The sequence below is a fragment of the Rhinolophus sinicus genome, chromosome 3, assembly GCF_057876585.1.
Source record: "Rhinolophus sinicus isolate RSI-liver-muscle chromosome 3, RSI-T2T, whole genome shotgun sequence".
NCBI classification, from domain to species: Eukaryota; Metazoa; Chordata; class Mammalia; order Chiroptera; family Rhinolophidae; genus Rhinolophus; species Rhinolophus sinicus.
The window spans coordinates 180528355-180545820 of record NC_142503.1 but is presented as its reverse complement, the minus strand read 5'-3'; the positions used below and the strand labels follow the sequence as shown (position 1 = coordinate 180545820).

Below are 17466 nucleotides of genomic sequence, written 5' to 3'. Positions count from 1 at the left end.
AGAATGCAGCCATTATGCAGCCATTACAAATTTTTAAATCCAACGCTCTAGCAAATATAGTAGGGTCTACAGTCATAGTAAATAAAATCGTTTTTCAGCATCTTCATCACAACCACCTTAATCTAAGTCACCATAATTTACTGCATTTGCCTCCTAACCAGTCTCCCTGTGTCTGTTCTTGTGCTTCTTCAGTCTGTTTTCTACGTAGAGGGTAGAAACCATGTCACCTCTCATAGTTTCTCACCTTCAGTATCGCAGTTCTGTTCTGATGCAAACCATCCAGAGTCAACACAGACATCACAAGCTAAGGGCCTGGATCCCAACCAAACTACCCGCATTTCAGACTCCAGCCACAAGTTTGGGAGATCCCCAGGTACCCACACTTCTGACCAACTGGTTACAAATTTAGGGAAGTTCCCATGACTCCCTCAGGTCCAGTTACTCACTGGATCCATTCACAAATCAAGAAAGCATTACACTTATGATTACAGTTTTATTATAAAGGTGACAAATCAGGACCAACCGTTGAAGAGACACATGGGGTGATGTCTAGGAGTGTCCCGAATGTAACGCTTCCATGTCCTCTTCCCATGGAATCAAGATGTGTTGTCCTCCCAGGAAGCTCTCCCAGGCCTCGGTGTTCAGAGTTTTTATTAAGCATGATTGACTGAATCATTAGTCACATAATTGAACTAAGTTTCTAGCCTCCCACCTGTCTCCTGAGGTCTTGCTAATATCACTTGACTCAAAAGCTCAATCTTCTAATCACATGGTTGGTCTTTCTAGCTTGACAAGCTCACATCATGAGTCATTTTAGCATTAAACTCAGGTGTGATCCTAGGGCCCACAGTGAATAACAAAGACACTTCTGACTACTGAGGGTTTAAAAGCTCTCTCCCAAGAACCTGGGACAAAGGCCAGTCAAATTCTTTGTTATACAACCCCAGCCCACTTAGAATAAAAGCAGAAGTCTTTACCGTGGCCTATATGAAGCCTAGCTAAGGGGCCCCCCCAGCCACCTCTCCAGTCTCATCCCCTACCGTTCCTTTCATTTATTTTTCTCCAGCCATACCAGCCTCCGTGCTATTCCTAAAGCATAGCAAGCATGCTCAGATTCTTGTACACGCTGATCCTTCTACCAGGAAAGGTCTTCCTTTGGATAACCAATGGCTTGCTTCTTTTAGGTCTTTGTTCTCATATCTTCTTACGAGGAATGATTCCCTTATCCTTCAATTAACAGTAGTCCTCTTGTTTCCCTCACTCCTTATCCCCTTGCCCAGTTTTTATTCTTTAGTGCGTGGTAGTTACTAAATATTTGTGGAATTAATTAGTGGATACTTTCTTGTACCTTACAAATTTTGTGAATGTATTACGTATTCAAAAATGAAAGAAAAGGCCAGCCCGGTGGCTCAGGCGGTTAGAGCTCCACGCTCCTAACTCCGAAGGCTGCCAGTTCGATTCCCACATGGGCCAGTGGGCTCTCAACCACAAGGCTGCCGGTTCAATTTTTCGAGTCCCGCAAGGGATGGTGGGCTCTATCCCCTGCAACTAAGATTGAACACGGCACCTTGAGCTGAGCTGCCTCCTGGATGGCTCATTGGTTGGAGTATGGGCTCTCAACCACAAGGTTGCCAGTTCAATTCCTTGAGTCCCGCAAGGGATGGTGGGCAGCGCCCCCTGGAACTAAGATTGAACACGGCACCTTGAGCTGAGCTGCCTCCCGGATGGCTCAGTTAGTTGGAGCTCATCCTCTCAACCACAAGGTTGCTGGTTCGACTCCCACAAGGGATGGTGGGCTGTGCCCCCTGCAACTAGCAATGGCAACTGGACCTGGAGCTGAGCTGTGCCCTCCACAACTAAGACTGAAAGGACAACAACTTGAAACTGAATGGCACCCTCCACAACTAAGATTGAAAGGACAACAACTTGACTTGGAAAAAAAAAAAGAAAGAATAAGTGAAGGGGAAATAATAAATTTAAATAAAACAACTTAGCTACTCTGTAAGTTAGCTTATGAAATGCTTTGTATCCGTTTTTGTATATGTGAAAGTTTTATATATATATATATATATCTCCTCAATGTGGAAGCAGAATAAATCTTTTCCGCTTTCTACTCTAAGACTTTGTTATGGTGCTATTACAGCATTTAGTATAGTGAATCCGGTCATCTGGAAAACAAAAAAGAAAGCCATTGGCCCTAGGAAGCATCAGCCTTGGGTGAGAAAACAAAGCAAAATGTACTATTAAAGCCAAGACAGGAAGATGTTTCCAAAATAAGAGAAGGGCCAACCATGTCGTTAGGCCTAGGATTTGACAATTACCACTTAATTGAAAGTAAGAAATGAGTTTTGGTAGAGATGTTAGCAAAAGTCCGAGTGCAGTGAGGGTAGCAAATACTGAGTCCTTTTAGGAAGGTTTGATTGTGAAGGGACCTGGAGAGAGATGTAAGGCAGACGGAAGCAGGACATAGACGGGAGACTTGAGTGAGGTCAAGTTGGGAAGATGATTTTTGTTCTTCTGAAGTATGTGGAAGTGTTAAATATTTTTGAAGGTCAAGAAGAAGAAACAAGTGCAGAGGAAGAATTGAAAATGAAAGATGATTGATGGAGAAAGGCCTCAGAGGCTATGTCAGAGAAATGCGAGATAATATAGGTGGAGAATTGGTGTCCCAGTGGGTTGAGTCCCTGGGGTAAGGTGGCTGCGCCTCGGGGAGCTGGAAGAAGATGCGTGGAGCCGAAGGCAAAGTAGACATACTTTATTTTCAGTCTTCCTGGGACACAGCCAGGGGTTTCTCACAGCGGCAGGCCGCTGGACATTCTCCAGTTACAACCTGTAACCAGCTGCAGCCTCATAACTCACAGCAGGCTGCTTCGCAGCAGCCCAGCTCGGCAGCCGTCCCCACTTCCCCCCCCCCCCCCCAAAAGCGGCTGGACCTTTTTTTATGCCTTTGACACAAAGGTAGTTCACAGGCATAGGTGCTAACAGGATACTTACATGTTAGGGTGGAGTGCGCCTGCGCGGAGTCCCACCTGGTGGGCACGTCAGGCTCAGCAGCTGGCCGCGCGGGAGGGAAACCTGACCAACTATTTTCCCCACAATTGGCCTTAGTGGATGGAAAGAAGTGAGAAACCAGGAGGGAAGGATAGGGTAAAGATTTTGATACGTTTAGAGGTGTAGATGAGTAGAGTTGAAATCATTCACTGGATCATTTGATCGGGTGTCTATTCTCATTGTCCCAGAGCGGAATACGAGCAGGACTGAGGACTTGAGATGAATGGTGAAGGTTTAGAACAGAAAGGAGATTAGGTAAGACTATGTACAAGCTAGCAAAAGGATGTTAGCAGTTAAGGTTGAATTTGATGTCCATTTCCAGTAATTGGCTGGGGGATTCAGGGTGAGAAAGAAAACAAAGTTGGAAGCACTCAAATACTGAAGAAATGGAGTTCTAGGGACAGGGGATGGAACTTTCAGTTGAATGGAAATGAGAGACCAGGAAAGGGAGGACAGAAAACTATGGTCATTGGGGGAAATTTCCGAGTTATGAAAGACGCAATTCCCAAGTCTTTAAAAATGATTGAAAAAACAAACATTGGCAATAGGATTTTGAAGGTGGGTTTTGTTTTTTTTTATTGTAAACAACCTTTAGACTTTTTCTACCTTGATTGAGTACTTTTGCTTTCACAATGATTCATTAAAGGTCCTTGAGGCAGGAAAGAACATGCCAATGCTTAATTAGGACACGGACCTACCTGCTGCAGAGAGAGTGGGCAAGCTGAGGACGAGTTCATTTCCGCCCCGTTCGGGTTTGGTTGAAAGCAGTGCTATAGAACATGATTGCGGAGGGAAATGCCAGCACCTCCATAGAGCGCTTACCTGTGACAAAGTGAGCAGACTGCTGTGGCACATAGACCAGGGGAGAAGGTGAGCCCACCCGTCCATCATCTGCTAGTGCCTGGTGGAGCAGCATGGGCAGGGGAAAAGCGTGGCTCTGTTTGCAGTGAGCACCAATACTCAGGGTCACACTGGCTTGAAAACATGCTTTTGGATAATGAGATAAAGATTTCAAGTTAGGTTGGGTGCCAACATATTCCCTGCACTCCCTAGGGTGGATGGCCGCTCCATGGGCACTGAGCCTTCTTGGTCTTGTGGACAAGTCAGGTTTAAAAAGAGAACAGCCCCTGCCCTTCATTAATTTTTCAGTATTTTCTGCTTAGAAATGATTTGGGAGCCTGTTAAACTTGGTTTGGGCCTTACACTATTATTCACAATGTTCAAGAATGATTTTTTTTTTGGAATCTTTGTTACCCAGGAGGCCTATGGGGACCAGAAGTGTCCCTAAGTAGGATGCAGACAAGAAATGTCTAGTGTTGGCCAGTCCTGCTCTCACATCTGGAAGGACAATTACTGTTACTTTCCTTCCAGAAATCCTATATCAAGGCAAGAATTGGAATTGATTTCTCAGAAGAGAATGTGAAATGAGGGGTGAAATCATATCTACTTGGGTCTATTATATTACGCAAAAAATATAAAATTCTCAAAACGGCACAGACACTGCATGATCACAGCCATTTCACTAAGCAAGTCCTTAAGCTCTTTCTTTTTGTTACGAGAACTAGGCTTAACGCTTTTGGAGGTAAGACTCTTCTCTGGCTTCTTTTACATCCTGGGCCAATACCCCATGTAATAGAGGTAAAGCCCAAAGCCTTTCCTATAATGAGATAGTTAAGGTAGAAAGAGATGTTCTTTTTGTTTTCTGGAAAAGGAACTTAACTTATAATAGTATATTATAGGATGCTTCTATTCATGCTTGGTCATTACCATAATTTTGATAATTTTATGGTTAATACCATAAACTTGTGTTAATTATAATAGTGTGTTCTCTGTTCTTGAAGAACAATAGACTGGCTCTTTTAATGGAAAAGCAGCTTGCTCGTGCCGTGTCAAATGTCTAAAATACAATGCCATCACTTTCTGAATTATTTCAGAGCTGCATTGTTTCTTTATTTTTTCAGATCGGTCTGGTTTAGCTATAATAGTAGGTTGGTACAAAAGTAATTGCGATTTAAAAGGTTAAAAATAATTGCAAAAACCACGATTACTTTTGCACCAACCTAATAATATTGGTTCTTCATCAAGAATAAAATCTCTACTGAGCTAGAAAGAGATGGATGTGTTTTGGTTTAATTTTAGTGAGAGAGTGTTTCTCAAGGGGCGGTCTCCGGGCCAGCAGCATCAGCATCACTTGGGAACTTACTGGATATGCACATTCCCTAACCCGAGTCTAGACCTGCTGAACCAGAATTTACTGACAGGACTGGGTTCCCCCCCCCCCCCCCCCCCCGTGACTTAACAAGTCCTCTAGGTGATTCTGATGAGCATTAAAGTGTGGAAACCACGTGGCAGAAACTAGATGGGATCCACACAGGTCTGTAAAAGCTTCCTGCACAGCTCTTCTCTTTGCTGTCTAGACACTCGGGACACGATCTACTTGTGTTCTAGATTCCATTTATACACTACTGACCAGCATCTTCCTTTTCTTCCTCCTTGAAGACATAAAACTTCAGTATCCATGAAATCACCATCCTTCTCTTCAACAGCATTTCCTCTTATCTTTGAGATTATCTTTAAGTAAGGAATTGGGTACCAAATAATACCTTGGAAAGAGAAATAAGTAGACTGGATCACCTCTGTAGGGGAGTTATGTAACTCCGGAACTACATTCTTATTACTGTTAACCACAAAATTCACGAGTCCAGAAATAAGAGGTCATACTTATTTTTCTGTCTCAAGGCTACTAAAATAGAATATGTTCTCCCAAGGGGAACATCGGCGAGATCTTTTATTTGTATCTATAGCTGAAGAAACATTAGTAGGACTCAGGTTGTATTAATAACTACATTGCATTGTTTTTTTAGTTTTTACACATTTAATGAATGGCAGTTATACTTAATAACTGTTCACATCAGCTAGTTGCAGCCACTGGCCAAGCCTACATACCTTCCCCTAAATTATTAATCGTTGTCTAGCTCCTGTTGTGCCAGCGGTCCCCCAAGACCACACCCAAGTTTAATGATTCCCCAGTTGGACTCGCAGGACTCAGCATGTAGTTGTACTCATGGAAAAGATTTATTACAGTGAAAGAATACAAAGCAAAATTAGCAAAGGGAAAGGGAGCATATAGTAAAGTCCAGAGAAAACCAGGCTCCAGCTTCCAGGGTGCTCCCGCAGTGAAGTCACACAAGATGTGCTTAATTCTCCCAGCAGCAAGTTACGATGTGTGAAGTGTTGTCTATCAGGGAAGCGCAGTGCCAGGTTTTTACATAGGCCATCTCTGCCTAACACACGTCAAATTCCAGACTCCCAGAAGGAAAGCAGGTGTGCAACATAAACCATATTATTTATACAGACTAAGCGCAGTGAGCTATAGTTCTGGGAATGGTGTGACCCTGCAAAATCCAAGTTCCAGGTGCTGCTAAGGGCCAGCCTTGTAGGCAGGCCTTTCAAAGGACAGCAGTCAGATCTGCTGTACTTCTTCTGCACGGCTGTCCTAAATAAATCTGTTCTATACTGTTCCTTTTAGCTACTGGTCTTGATGTATGTCTGTATCACAGTGTGTTTCTTAGAATGTAAACTCTGTGAGGACAGATAGCATCTGTTCTGTAAACTCTCTGACAGACATCAAGATGAGTGCCACTTACCGCGTGAGCCTCTAATAAATCCTTTGCTTCTGCTCATGCTGTGGCCTTACTGCCTACTGCATCATCCCTGTTTAAATCCGGCTGTTCTTCAATGTCGTGTTCGACTCCCAAGTCTGCCATGAAGCCTTTACTGATTAGATCGCTGACTTTGAGCTCTCCTTTTTCTTAGGTCTACTGGCCTTCAAAGCCTTGTGCTGTTCAGTTTAGTTCTGGATTTAATACTGCATTGAATTTTCCCCTCATTTCTTTTATGTTTACCTGTCATCTCCTGTCAGAATACAAACTCCTTAAAGTAGTCTAATCTTTTCCTTTTTAAACAGCAGCGGTTAAACTAAATAAAATGATTAGGCCTAGCATTCTTGTAGTTTTAGATATTTAGAAGTAAATCAAACAAACAAACTTTTTTTTTTTTTTAATATTTTATTGGGGGAGGAGAACAGAACAGGACTTTATTGGGGAACAGTGTACTTTCAGGACTTTTTCCAAGTCAAGTTGTTGTCCTTTCAGTCTTAGTTGTGGAGGGCGCAGCTCAGCTCCAGGTTCAGTTGCTGTTGTTAGTTGCAGGGGGCGCAGCCCACCATCCCTTGTGGGAGTCAAGGAGTCGAACTGGCAACCTGATGGTTGAGAGCCCGTGCTCCAACCAACTGAGCCATTCAGGAGCTCAGCGGCAGCTCAGCTCAAGGTGCCATGCTGCAGGGGGCAGAGCCCACCATCCCTTGCGGGACTCGAAGAATCAAACTGGCAACCTTGTGGTTGAGAGCCCACTGGCCCATGTGGGAATCGAACCGGCAGCCTTTGGAGTTAGGAGCACAGAGCTCCAACCGCCTGAGCCACTGACCGGCCCCAAACTTTCTCTTTAGAAAAAGAGTAGTTAATCCCATAGATTTGATAGACAAGATAATAATTGCAGAAATGTCAGAAACATGTTACGATTACAAGTCCTTAGTTGTTAGCTAAGCCTCAATTATCTAAGCCATGGGTGTCCAAACTGCGGCCTGCAGGCCAACTGTGGTCCATGATCCATTGTTAATTGGCCCGCAGCAATTCCAAAAATATATTAAGTTTACTTAAATAAACCAGGTGAGGCAATATGTGCTTCACCTCAAGTGAGTGGCCTGGCTGTTTGTATATTTTACCACATATGGCCCTTGGTGAAAAACGTTGGAAAAAGTTTGGACACCCCTGATCTAAGCTATGTATACAGGGTTAGAGAAGTCATGTCTACCCAGTTATTGATGTATACAATATTTTGCCAAACTTTCCCCGACCTGCAATTCCAGGAAGCCGCCATCATTATAAACATGGTGATAACTGTGATTAATCATACCTCCCTTTAAATTGAACATGCTCTGTTAGCCAAACTTTCAATTGCCCATTGTGCTCTTGGTCCCATTTAACATGGACAGATAAAGACATTTCTGTTGTTGTTCTTGTTTTATCGTTATCGAGATGCTGGAGACTTGCCATTTAAAATGGGTCCCATTGAGCAGAGGATTTAGAACCAAGGACGAGAAACTAGAAATGCTAATGTGTTTTTAGTATTACTTTATTCTTGGTTAACTCATTTATCTGTTTTAATTTCCCCTATCGAGATCTTGGCTAGCAGCTTATATCATAGAAGAGCAAATTTAGGCTGCAGGGCCCATAGAAAGGGCTGTTGCTGCCATTTGAGATGAATAAATCCTCATTTGTCTCCAATCTTCGCAGGTATAAAGACATGAATAAACGGAGACCCCGAAGCTTACTAGAGAAACTACGGTGGGTGACCCTAGGCTACCATTATAACTGGGACAGTAAGGTATCAAATTTTCTTGCTAATTCCATTGTTCTCCATTTTTTATGCTTGTGCCCACATAGTGGGATTTCTTCCCGGCCAAGCTTACAATATCAGATTATCTACTTGTGGGAGGATCTCTTTTATTTGTTACCTCTTAAAATCCTCTTGATACAGTATCTCAGGAGGCATGGATAATTTATCAAGAGAAAATTTCTTCTTCATTGGTTATGTTATTTCATCGGAAGTCATCAGTGTTTCTCTAAGTAGGTTTCAGGGATAACAGATTTTTTTCTTCACTGCACTCAAGAGCAGTTCTCAATTATAATTTTCATTTATTTCCGTTATTGTTTAGTGTTCGTTGAGCATTTATTTTCTGCATAATACCTGCCTGAAGTAAAAGAAGCTCCATATACTTGTGGTGTTCTCATTAACTCACCAAAGAACTGTCAAGATCCAGATACTTGCCTGCTATATAGTGTAAGGTCTGAGCAGGGGAGAGATGGGAAAGAATGTCCTACAGTTCACAAAGTTCCATGTTTTCTTGAGGTACAGTCTCTTCTTTCCTGACCTCTATGCTTCAGAAAATGCCTCCTTGATCGCTGGCAATGCAGTGCCTTTTGTCTCAATGAGATGTTTGCCACCAAATAAAAAGACTAATACTGAGCGGAAACTGAATAAAACATTAGTATAGACTGTCTTCCTTCTAGCAAGTTACTTTCTAAAAGCTCTATAGTTTAAAAAAAATAATTAAATGAATAAAACCTCTATAGTTTCAGTCAGCCAAGTTTATTAACAAATATATTAACTGCTCAAAATAGTGATCTGTTACTCAAAAATATTCATGATATAATTCTTATTTTCAGTGATACTGATTTAATGGTAAACTACACATCTGTTTTTTGGGAAATGACCGTGAGATTTTCTATGGGTTAGACAGCCTGGATTTGAATTCTGCCTCCAAAAAGGAGAGTGCCTACCTTAGAAGTCAGTTGTGAGAATTAATTGAGTAATGCCTATGTAGTGATTACAACAGTGCCTACCTCTTCTGAGCAGTTAAATGCATTAGCACAATAAATGTTAGCTTATTGTTTTTTATATTGTTTTTATTGTTGACATTGTTATTTTCCAATGACCTCAAAGTTAGCCTCATTTACTAAGAAAAATGTGGAGTGAAAATTATCAAAAACGCTGAATGAGTAATGAGAGAAAAGTGAAAGAGAACTAGAAAGAAAAGTAGTGCACAGACAGCTTGGATAGGGTTGATAGCCCAAAAAGGTAATTATTTCATTACAGCAGAGGCAGTGTGGTACTAAAATAGCAGCTCTGGGTGGTTTGATCTTCTGAAAGACTGAAACTTAAAATGGTAGAGAAAAAAAACTTAAAGTTCTCTGACGACACCCTTAGTTTTGAGAAATGAAATAGGAACTCTCATTTACAATTGAGGAAAAGGGGAAGAAAAAAATAAAACAGATTCCAACCAAAAAGGCTTGGCCATCCATCAAAGACTTTTCAGAAGAGTCTTCCTTAACCTGACGTTAAAGCTCAATTCTAGCCAAAGTAAATACGTTCTCTCCAGAGCTGTGACTCTCTTCCTCCGGCTAGACTATATCAGGACCCTAGTGGAGATGTGAGACAAAAGTGGGTTTTCTAATCAGATTTGAGGTTGACTGAGAGGGAGAAGTGAGAGGGGAGTACCAAGACGAAGGGAGAATGTCAGCTGCTACAGGCTCTCACAGCAACTCGTCTGCATAGGAGATTGCTGCCCTGTCAGTCTTGGGCAGTGTATACATTTTGTACAGAGGGTGAGTGTTCTGGCCTTTGATTTTTTTTTTTTAAGGGAAAAAATATATTTGTGATTCTTAGGTGCTAAAAATAGAGGTTGTTCAGGGAAATGCTGAAAATTACTTCCATTTTAAGGTCCTGCCTTGACCACGGTATAAGTCAGTATTAATTCAGATGTTTTTTGAGCTTGTCATTCCATCAGCTTGACCAGTGAAATTGGCACTAAACCATGCTATAGGCTGAGGGGTCCAAAACCAACCTGGCAATAGTATTTGCGTTGCCCTATTTCTTTTCTAAATAAACTTTGTATTTTAGGATAGTTTTAGATTTACAGAGAAGTTGAAATGTAGTGCAGAGAGTTCCCTTATACCCCACCCCAAGTTCTCCCTGTTAACATCTTACGTTAGTATGGTACCTTTGTCTCCATTAGTGAACCAATAATAATGCATTGTTATAATAGTGAAGTCCATACCTCAGTCAGATTTTCTTTAACTGTCCTTTTTCTGTTCCAGGATGCCACATGATATGTAGTCATTATGTTTCCTTAGGCATCTCTTAGCAGTGACAGTTTTGAGTTGCCTTTTTACCCTAAGAGAAGTATCCCGTTTGGGATTAAAGTGTACTAGAGAGCGGTGTAGTAATCGCTTCGTGTGTAGACTCCCTGCAGGGGGAGTTTGTCTCATTGATCACTGCATAGCGCAGTGCCTGCCGTATAACAGGTGCTCAGTATTTTGAATGGCTCATTATTAGATTACTGGATGCCTCATAAAATGGATGGATAAATCATGCTATGTTAATACTACATGTGAGTTAGATGATTTTTAAGTGGTAATTAATCTTATACCACACTTTCCTGTTTTCCTGAGATCATTGTTTATTTTTCTTATTTTTCCTGCTTTTATTAAAGAAATACTCAGCAGATCATTATACACCTTTCCCTTCTGACCTGGCTTTCCTCTCAGAGCAAATAGCCGCTGCCTGTGGATTTCAGGGTTTCCGAGCCGAAGCAGGTATCCTGAATTACTACCGATTAGACTCCACACTGGGAATTCATGTAGACAGATCTGAACTAGATCACTCCAAACCCCTGCTGTCGTTCAGGTAAGTTCTGGGGATTTTGGGTTACTTTTTATCACCTTACTCCATTTTCTAAAGCATTTTTTTTTTTTTTTTTTTTTTGAATGGGGAAAGGGAACAGGATTTTATTGGGGAACAGTATGTACTTCTTGGACTTTTCCAAGTCAAGTTGTTGTCCTTTCAATCTTAGTTGTGGAGGGTGCCATTCAGCTTCGAGTTGTTGTCCTTTCAGTCTTAGTTGTGGAGGGCGCAGCTCAGCTCCAGGTCCAGTTGCCGTTTCTAGTTGCAGGGGGCATAGCCCACCATTCCTTGTGGGAGTCGAACCGGCAACCTTGTGGTTGAGAGGACGCACTCCAACCAACTGAGCCATCTGGGAGCTCAGCGGCAGCTGAGCTCAAGGTGCCGTGTTCAATTTTAGTTGCAGGGGGGCACTGCCCACCATCCCTTGCGGGAGTCGAGGAATCGAACTGGCAACCTTGTGGTTGAGAGCCCACTGGCCCATGTGGGAATTGAACCAGCAGCCTTCAGAGTTAGGAGCATGGAGCTCTAACCGCCTGAGCCACCGGGCCTGCCCCCTAAAGCATTTTTAAACTAAAACAAAACACTAAGCTTTAAAAAATGGCTGGATTCTATAATCTCACTTCCAGGCATTTTAACAATGTATCATAAGTAAAATTAGCCTAACCTTTAAGAGTAATGACCAAATTATAGTTAATATTTCTGTTTAAGATGCATGGAATCTGCCTTTGTAATGAGCAGTGTTGTCTATGGAGTAGACAGGTGGACGGCCATACAGCAAAGTGAGCCCCTGTTTTGGAATAAAGAAGAGCAAAGCACAAAAGTCTAAATAGTTTACTTTCCTTGTCTCCCTAAGCAGAAGTTTAAATTTGTGCAAAGTACTCTACCTGTATCTGACAAAGAAAGTGCCTGAACAGAAACTTTTATTAATTGCCTTATCTGTAAAGTGAAGAGGAATGATAAATACAGTAAAGGACTCAAATACAGGAGTCTCCTCCCCCTTTCCCGTGGGGATATGTTCCAAGACCCCCAGCGGATACCTGAAACCACACATAATACCAAACCCTGTGTATACTGGTTTTTTCCTCTACATACATACCTACAATAAAGTTTAATTTATAAATTAATTTATAAATTAGGCACAGCAAGAGATAACAATAACTAATAATAAAATAGACCAATTTTAACAACATACTATAATAAAATTTATGTGAATGTGGTCACTGGTTTCAGGGGACCCCTTGCTGAAGTCTGCCTATAGGCTCAGTGCTTTCTGGAGTAATGCTCTGCCATCAGTCAGAACACGTTTTCTGTTCATATCCTCCACCCACAAATTTAATGCATTTCCCATCTTAACTAAGCACTTATCACACACGGTGGCCATAACTTACACAAGACTAGCACAAATGTCTTTTTCTTCACAAGTTCACAGATAGAAGATTCGTTCTTACCATAGATCTTAGCAACATCAGTATATGATTTTTTTCTTTCCTTACTAAGTAAGGAACTTGCACCATTTTACTTAAAGGATGTACTTTATTGGCTTCTCTTTGGCATATCTGAATTACCAGTGTCACTACTCTTGTACTTTGGGGCCATTATTAGGTAAAATGAGTGTGTCTTGAACACCAGCACGGTGATACTATGACAGTGAATCTGATAACCGAGGTGGCCACTAAGTGACTAATGGGCGGGTAACACGTGCAGCATGGATTCACTAGACAAAGGGATGATTCGTGTCCTGGCTAGATGGAGCAGGACAGTGGGAGATCTCATCACGCTGCTCAGCACCGCCTGCAAGCTAAAATTCATGGGTTGTTTATTGAATTGTTTATTTCTGGAATTTTTAATATTTTTGGACGGGTAACTAAAACTACAGAAAGCAAACCACGGATAAAAGGGGACTGCTGTAATTTTATTGGAAGACTTAGAGATGCATCAATAAAACTCATATAGGTAATGTTTTAACTGAATTTTTATTTTGCTTATTTAACTGCTTCATATTTTATTTTGCCGCAATCCTGTGGGTTATGATAAGTTTAAGTAGCAGACCATGGATTAGTCACTCAGTTGACAACAAACCAAAAGAGAAGGATCTTAACACAGTTTAAAAAGGAGGATTTGGGAGCAACAAGTGTTGAGCTGGAATTAAAAAAAGAATGCAGTTCGTAGCTTGAAAATAATAGTTACCATGGTTAGTAGCAGAAACTTACTGTTGCGTATTGTTTTACTTATTGTTTTTGTAGCTTCGGACAGTCGGCCATCTTTCTCCTGGGTGGCCTCAAAAGGGATGAAGCCCCAACAGCCATGTTTATGCACAGCGGCGACATCATGGTGATGTCCGGGTCCAGCCGCCTGTTGAACCATGCAGTCCCAAAGGTCCTTCCAAGTCCCGAGGGGAAGAGCCTGCCTTGCTGCCTAGAGACGCCTCTCCCAGCTGTCCTCCCCAGAGACTCAGTGGCGGAGCCCTGTTCTGTGGAGGACTGGAAGGTGTGTGCCAGCTACTTGGAAACTGCTCGTGTTAATATGACTGTCCGACAAGTACTGGCTACCGACCAGGACTTCCCCTTGGAACTCAGGGAGGAGAATAAAAGAGACATCACCGCAGAAGGTTTCTGTCATCTGGATGACAAGAATAGCCCAGTAAAACGAGCTCGGTTAAACCCTGACAGCTGAGACTGAGGGAGCCCATTCTTTTACTCGGGCAGGTATTACAGGAAGCGGCCCTGCTATTTCGTGTTGCCATAGACTTTAGCGCCAAGACAGGCCAAAAACAGAGACAGGAAAAAACTCGTCATTGATCACACTGTTGCCTTGGAACCCATTCTGAAGAGTAAACTGATAAAGAATAAACTGACTTCTCACCTACAGTAGTGCCTAAGCAGGACTGGATCAGAGAAGTGTTTGGCATGGTCCAGTCCTGCTTAGGCACTAATGTAGGTGAGAAGTCCAAGGAGGTGTGACATTCCACAGTGGCCTTCTCAGCTCTGCCAGTACCTCTGAGGGAGGTAGAAGTGAGTTTCCCTGACTGTGGAGTCTCTAAATACCTTAGACAGGGTTCAAGAGAAAGAAAATACCCCTCCCACCACCCCATCTAGTGGTTTTGTGATAAGATTGTGGTTCCCTGAACCAATCGGTAGGACACATTCTTAATTCTTCCAATCAACATCAAATCTTTTGATCTTCTCTCCCATTTTTTTCTGGCCTTCACAGAATTCTATATACATATGACAATGGAACTGGAAATCTTATCCCCTAGAAATTAATCACAGCTCTCTCTTGCCTAAAAGGTGACCATACAGAGGGTGCCAAAAACATGTATACACATTTTAAGAAAGGAAAAAACGGTATTAAAATTGTAATGCTCAATATATACCGATAACAGAAGATGAATACAAGTCATGTGTGTACATCTTTTTGGCGCCACTGGTATATAAACCCAAGGAAAGGGAATAGTAGTTTCTCCAGATGTCTTTTAGGTCCCTAAACTCTTACTGTTGGCTTTTTAATGTAATTTTTATTGTTAGAAAGGAAACGAACCAAGGATGTTCTGTACCTGTTTTCTCCATGAATAAACTTACTCGATTTTAAATTAAAGATTTGTATCTGTCTTTGAGGGTTGTGTGTCTGGGATTAGTTTTTTCCTATTTCTACTTGCTATATTGTGCTTGCTGTTGAACCCCTCTGGCTGCTTCTACCCTACACCATCCTGCCCTGCCCCCAGTATTCTTTCTTATTTTAGTTTCAGGTGTACAAAACAATGTAATAGATATTTACACCCCTCACAAAGTGATAACACCCCCCAATCTACTACCCCTCTGACATCGTATATAACTGTTACAATTCCATTGACTCTATTCCCTATGCTGTACTCCACATCCCATGACTATATATACATATGTTTAATTGTAGTTGACATTCAGTATTATTCATCTTCAGCTTCAAGTGTGTAGCGCAGTGGTCAGGCATCTACACAGTCTATGAAGTGGTCTCCCCAATAAGTCCAGTGCCCATCTGTCACCCTCACATAATCTTTACAATATTATTGACTATATTCCCCATACTGTATTTCATACCCTCTTGGTTATATTGTGACTACTGATTTGTACTTTCTAATCCCTTTACCTTCTCCTCCATCCCCAACCCCTCCCATCTAACAACCATCAGTTATTTTCCCTATGTCTGTGAGTCGATTTCGGTTCTGTTTTCTCACTCTGTTCTCTAGATTCCACATATAAATGAGACCAACCATATTTGTCTTTCTCAGTCTGACTTATTTCACATAGAATGATGTTCTCTAGGTCCATCCATGTTGTTGCAAATGGTAAGATTTCATTCTTTCTTATGGCTGCGTAATACTTCATTGTATAAATGTACCACAGTTTCTTTATCCAATCATCTGTCGATGGGCATTTTGGTTGTTTCCATGTCTTGGCTATTGTGAATAGTGCTGCAGTAAACATGGGTGCATATATTTTTTTGAATTAGTGTTTTGGATTTCTTTGGCTAGATACCCAGGAATTGCTGGGTCATAAGGTAGTTCCATTTTCAATTTTTTGAGGTACCTCCGTGCTGTTTTCCATAGTGGCTGCACCAATCTGCAATCCCACCAAGTGCACAAGGGTTCCCTTTTCTCCACATCCTCGCCAGCACCTGTTGTTTGTTGATTTATTGATGACAGCCATTCTGACTGGAGTGAAGTGGTATCTCATTGTGGTTTTTATTTGCATTTCTCTAATGTTTAGTGACATTGAGCATTTCTTCTTATGTCTATTGGCCATCTGTATGTCCTCCTTAGAGAAATGTCTCTTCATGTCCTCTGCCCATTTTTTAATGGGGTTGTTTGTTTTTTTGGTGTTGAGTTGTATGAGTTTTTTTAATAAATTTGGGATATTAGCCCCTTATTAAATGTATCCATGGCAAATATCTTCTCGCATTCAGTAGGATGCCTTTTTGTTTTATTGATGGTTTCCTTTGCTGTGAAAAACTTTTTAGTTTGATGTAATCCCGTATGTTTATTTCTTCTGTTGCTTCCCTTGCCCAAGGGGATATATTGATAAAAATATTACTAAGGGTAATGTCTGCAAATTTACTTCCCATATTTTCTTCTAGAGGTTTATCATTTCGGATTTTACATTTAAGTCTTTAATCCATTTTGAATTTATTCTTGTATTCAAAGAATACAAGAAAAGAAGGTGGTCCAGCTTCATTTTTTTGCATGTGTCTGTCCAGTTTTCCCAGCACCATTTATTAAATAGACTGTCTTTACCCCAGTAAATTCTTGCTTCCATTGTCATAGATTAATTGACCATATAGGCATGGATTTATTTCTGGGCTCTCTATTCTGTTCCATTGATCTATGGGTCTGTTTTTATGCCAATACCATGCTGTTTTGATTACTGTAGCCTTGTAGTATGATTTGATGTCCGGTAGCATAATATCTCCCACTTTGTTTTTATTTCTCAAGATTGCCATGGCTATTCGGGATCGTTTATGGTTCCATATAAATTTTAGTAGTATATGTTCTAGTTCTGTGGAAATCATCATTGGTACTTTGATAGGGATTGCTTTGAATCTGTGTATTTCCTTAGGTAGTATAGAGATTTTAACTATATTAATTCTTCCTATCTGTGAGCATGGTATATGTTTCCATTTATTTGTATCTTCTTTAATTTCTCTCTTCAATGTCTTACAATTTTTTGAGAACAGGTCTTTTACTTCCTTGGTTAAATTTATTCCTAAGTATTTTATTGTTTTCGAAACATTTGTAAATGCAATTGTTTTCTTAATTTCTTCTTCTGGTAGTTATTGGTATATATAAATGCAACTGATTTCTGAATATTTATTTTGTATCTTGCTACTTTACTAAATTCATTTATCAGTTTTCACAGTTTTTTGGTGGAATCTTTGGGGTTCTCTCTGTATACAAGTAGTATCGTGTCATCTGCAAATAATGACAATTTTACTTCCTCCTTTCCAATTTGGATGCCTTTTATTTCTTTTTTTTTTTTTTTTTTTTTTTTTTTGTCTGATTGCTGTGGCTAGAACTTCCAGAACTATGTTGAATAACAGTGGTGAAAGTGGGCAACTTTGCCTTATTCCTGATCTTATAGG

General features: G+C 41.0%; 1 protein-coding gene across 10 annotated transcripts in view; it reads left to right on the top strand.

Moving 5' to 3' along the window:
* The window catches only part of ALKBH1 (alkB homolog 1, histone H2A dioxygenase), a 44657-nt gene that overhangs the window by 8913 nt on the left and 18278 nt on the right, over positions 1–17466 (top strand). For 9 of the 10 annotated variants that reach the window (XR_016020917.1, XR_016020915.1, XR_016020919.1 and 6 more), the window contains exons 4-6: positions 8406–8496; positions 11165–11358; positions 13599–13842. Coding sequence is in view for 1 of the 10 variants with exons in the window: in XM_019733532.3 (XP_019589091.3) it covers positions 8406–8496; positions 11165–11358; positions 13599–14028 (715 nt within the window). In the remaining 9 variants the exon portion in view is untranslated. Of the gene's footprint in view, positions 1–8405; positions 8497–11164; positions 11359–13598; positions 14950–17466 lie in introns of those variants that run through there. The other variant, XM_019733532.3, reaches the window with a different exon arrangement.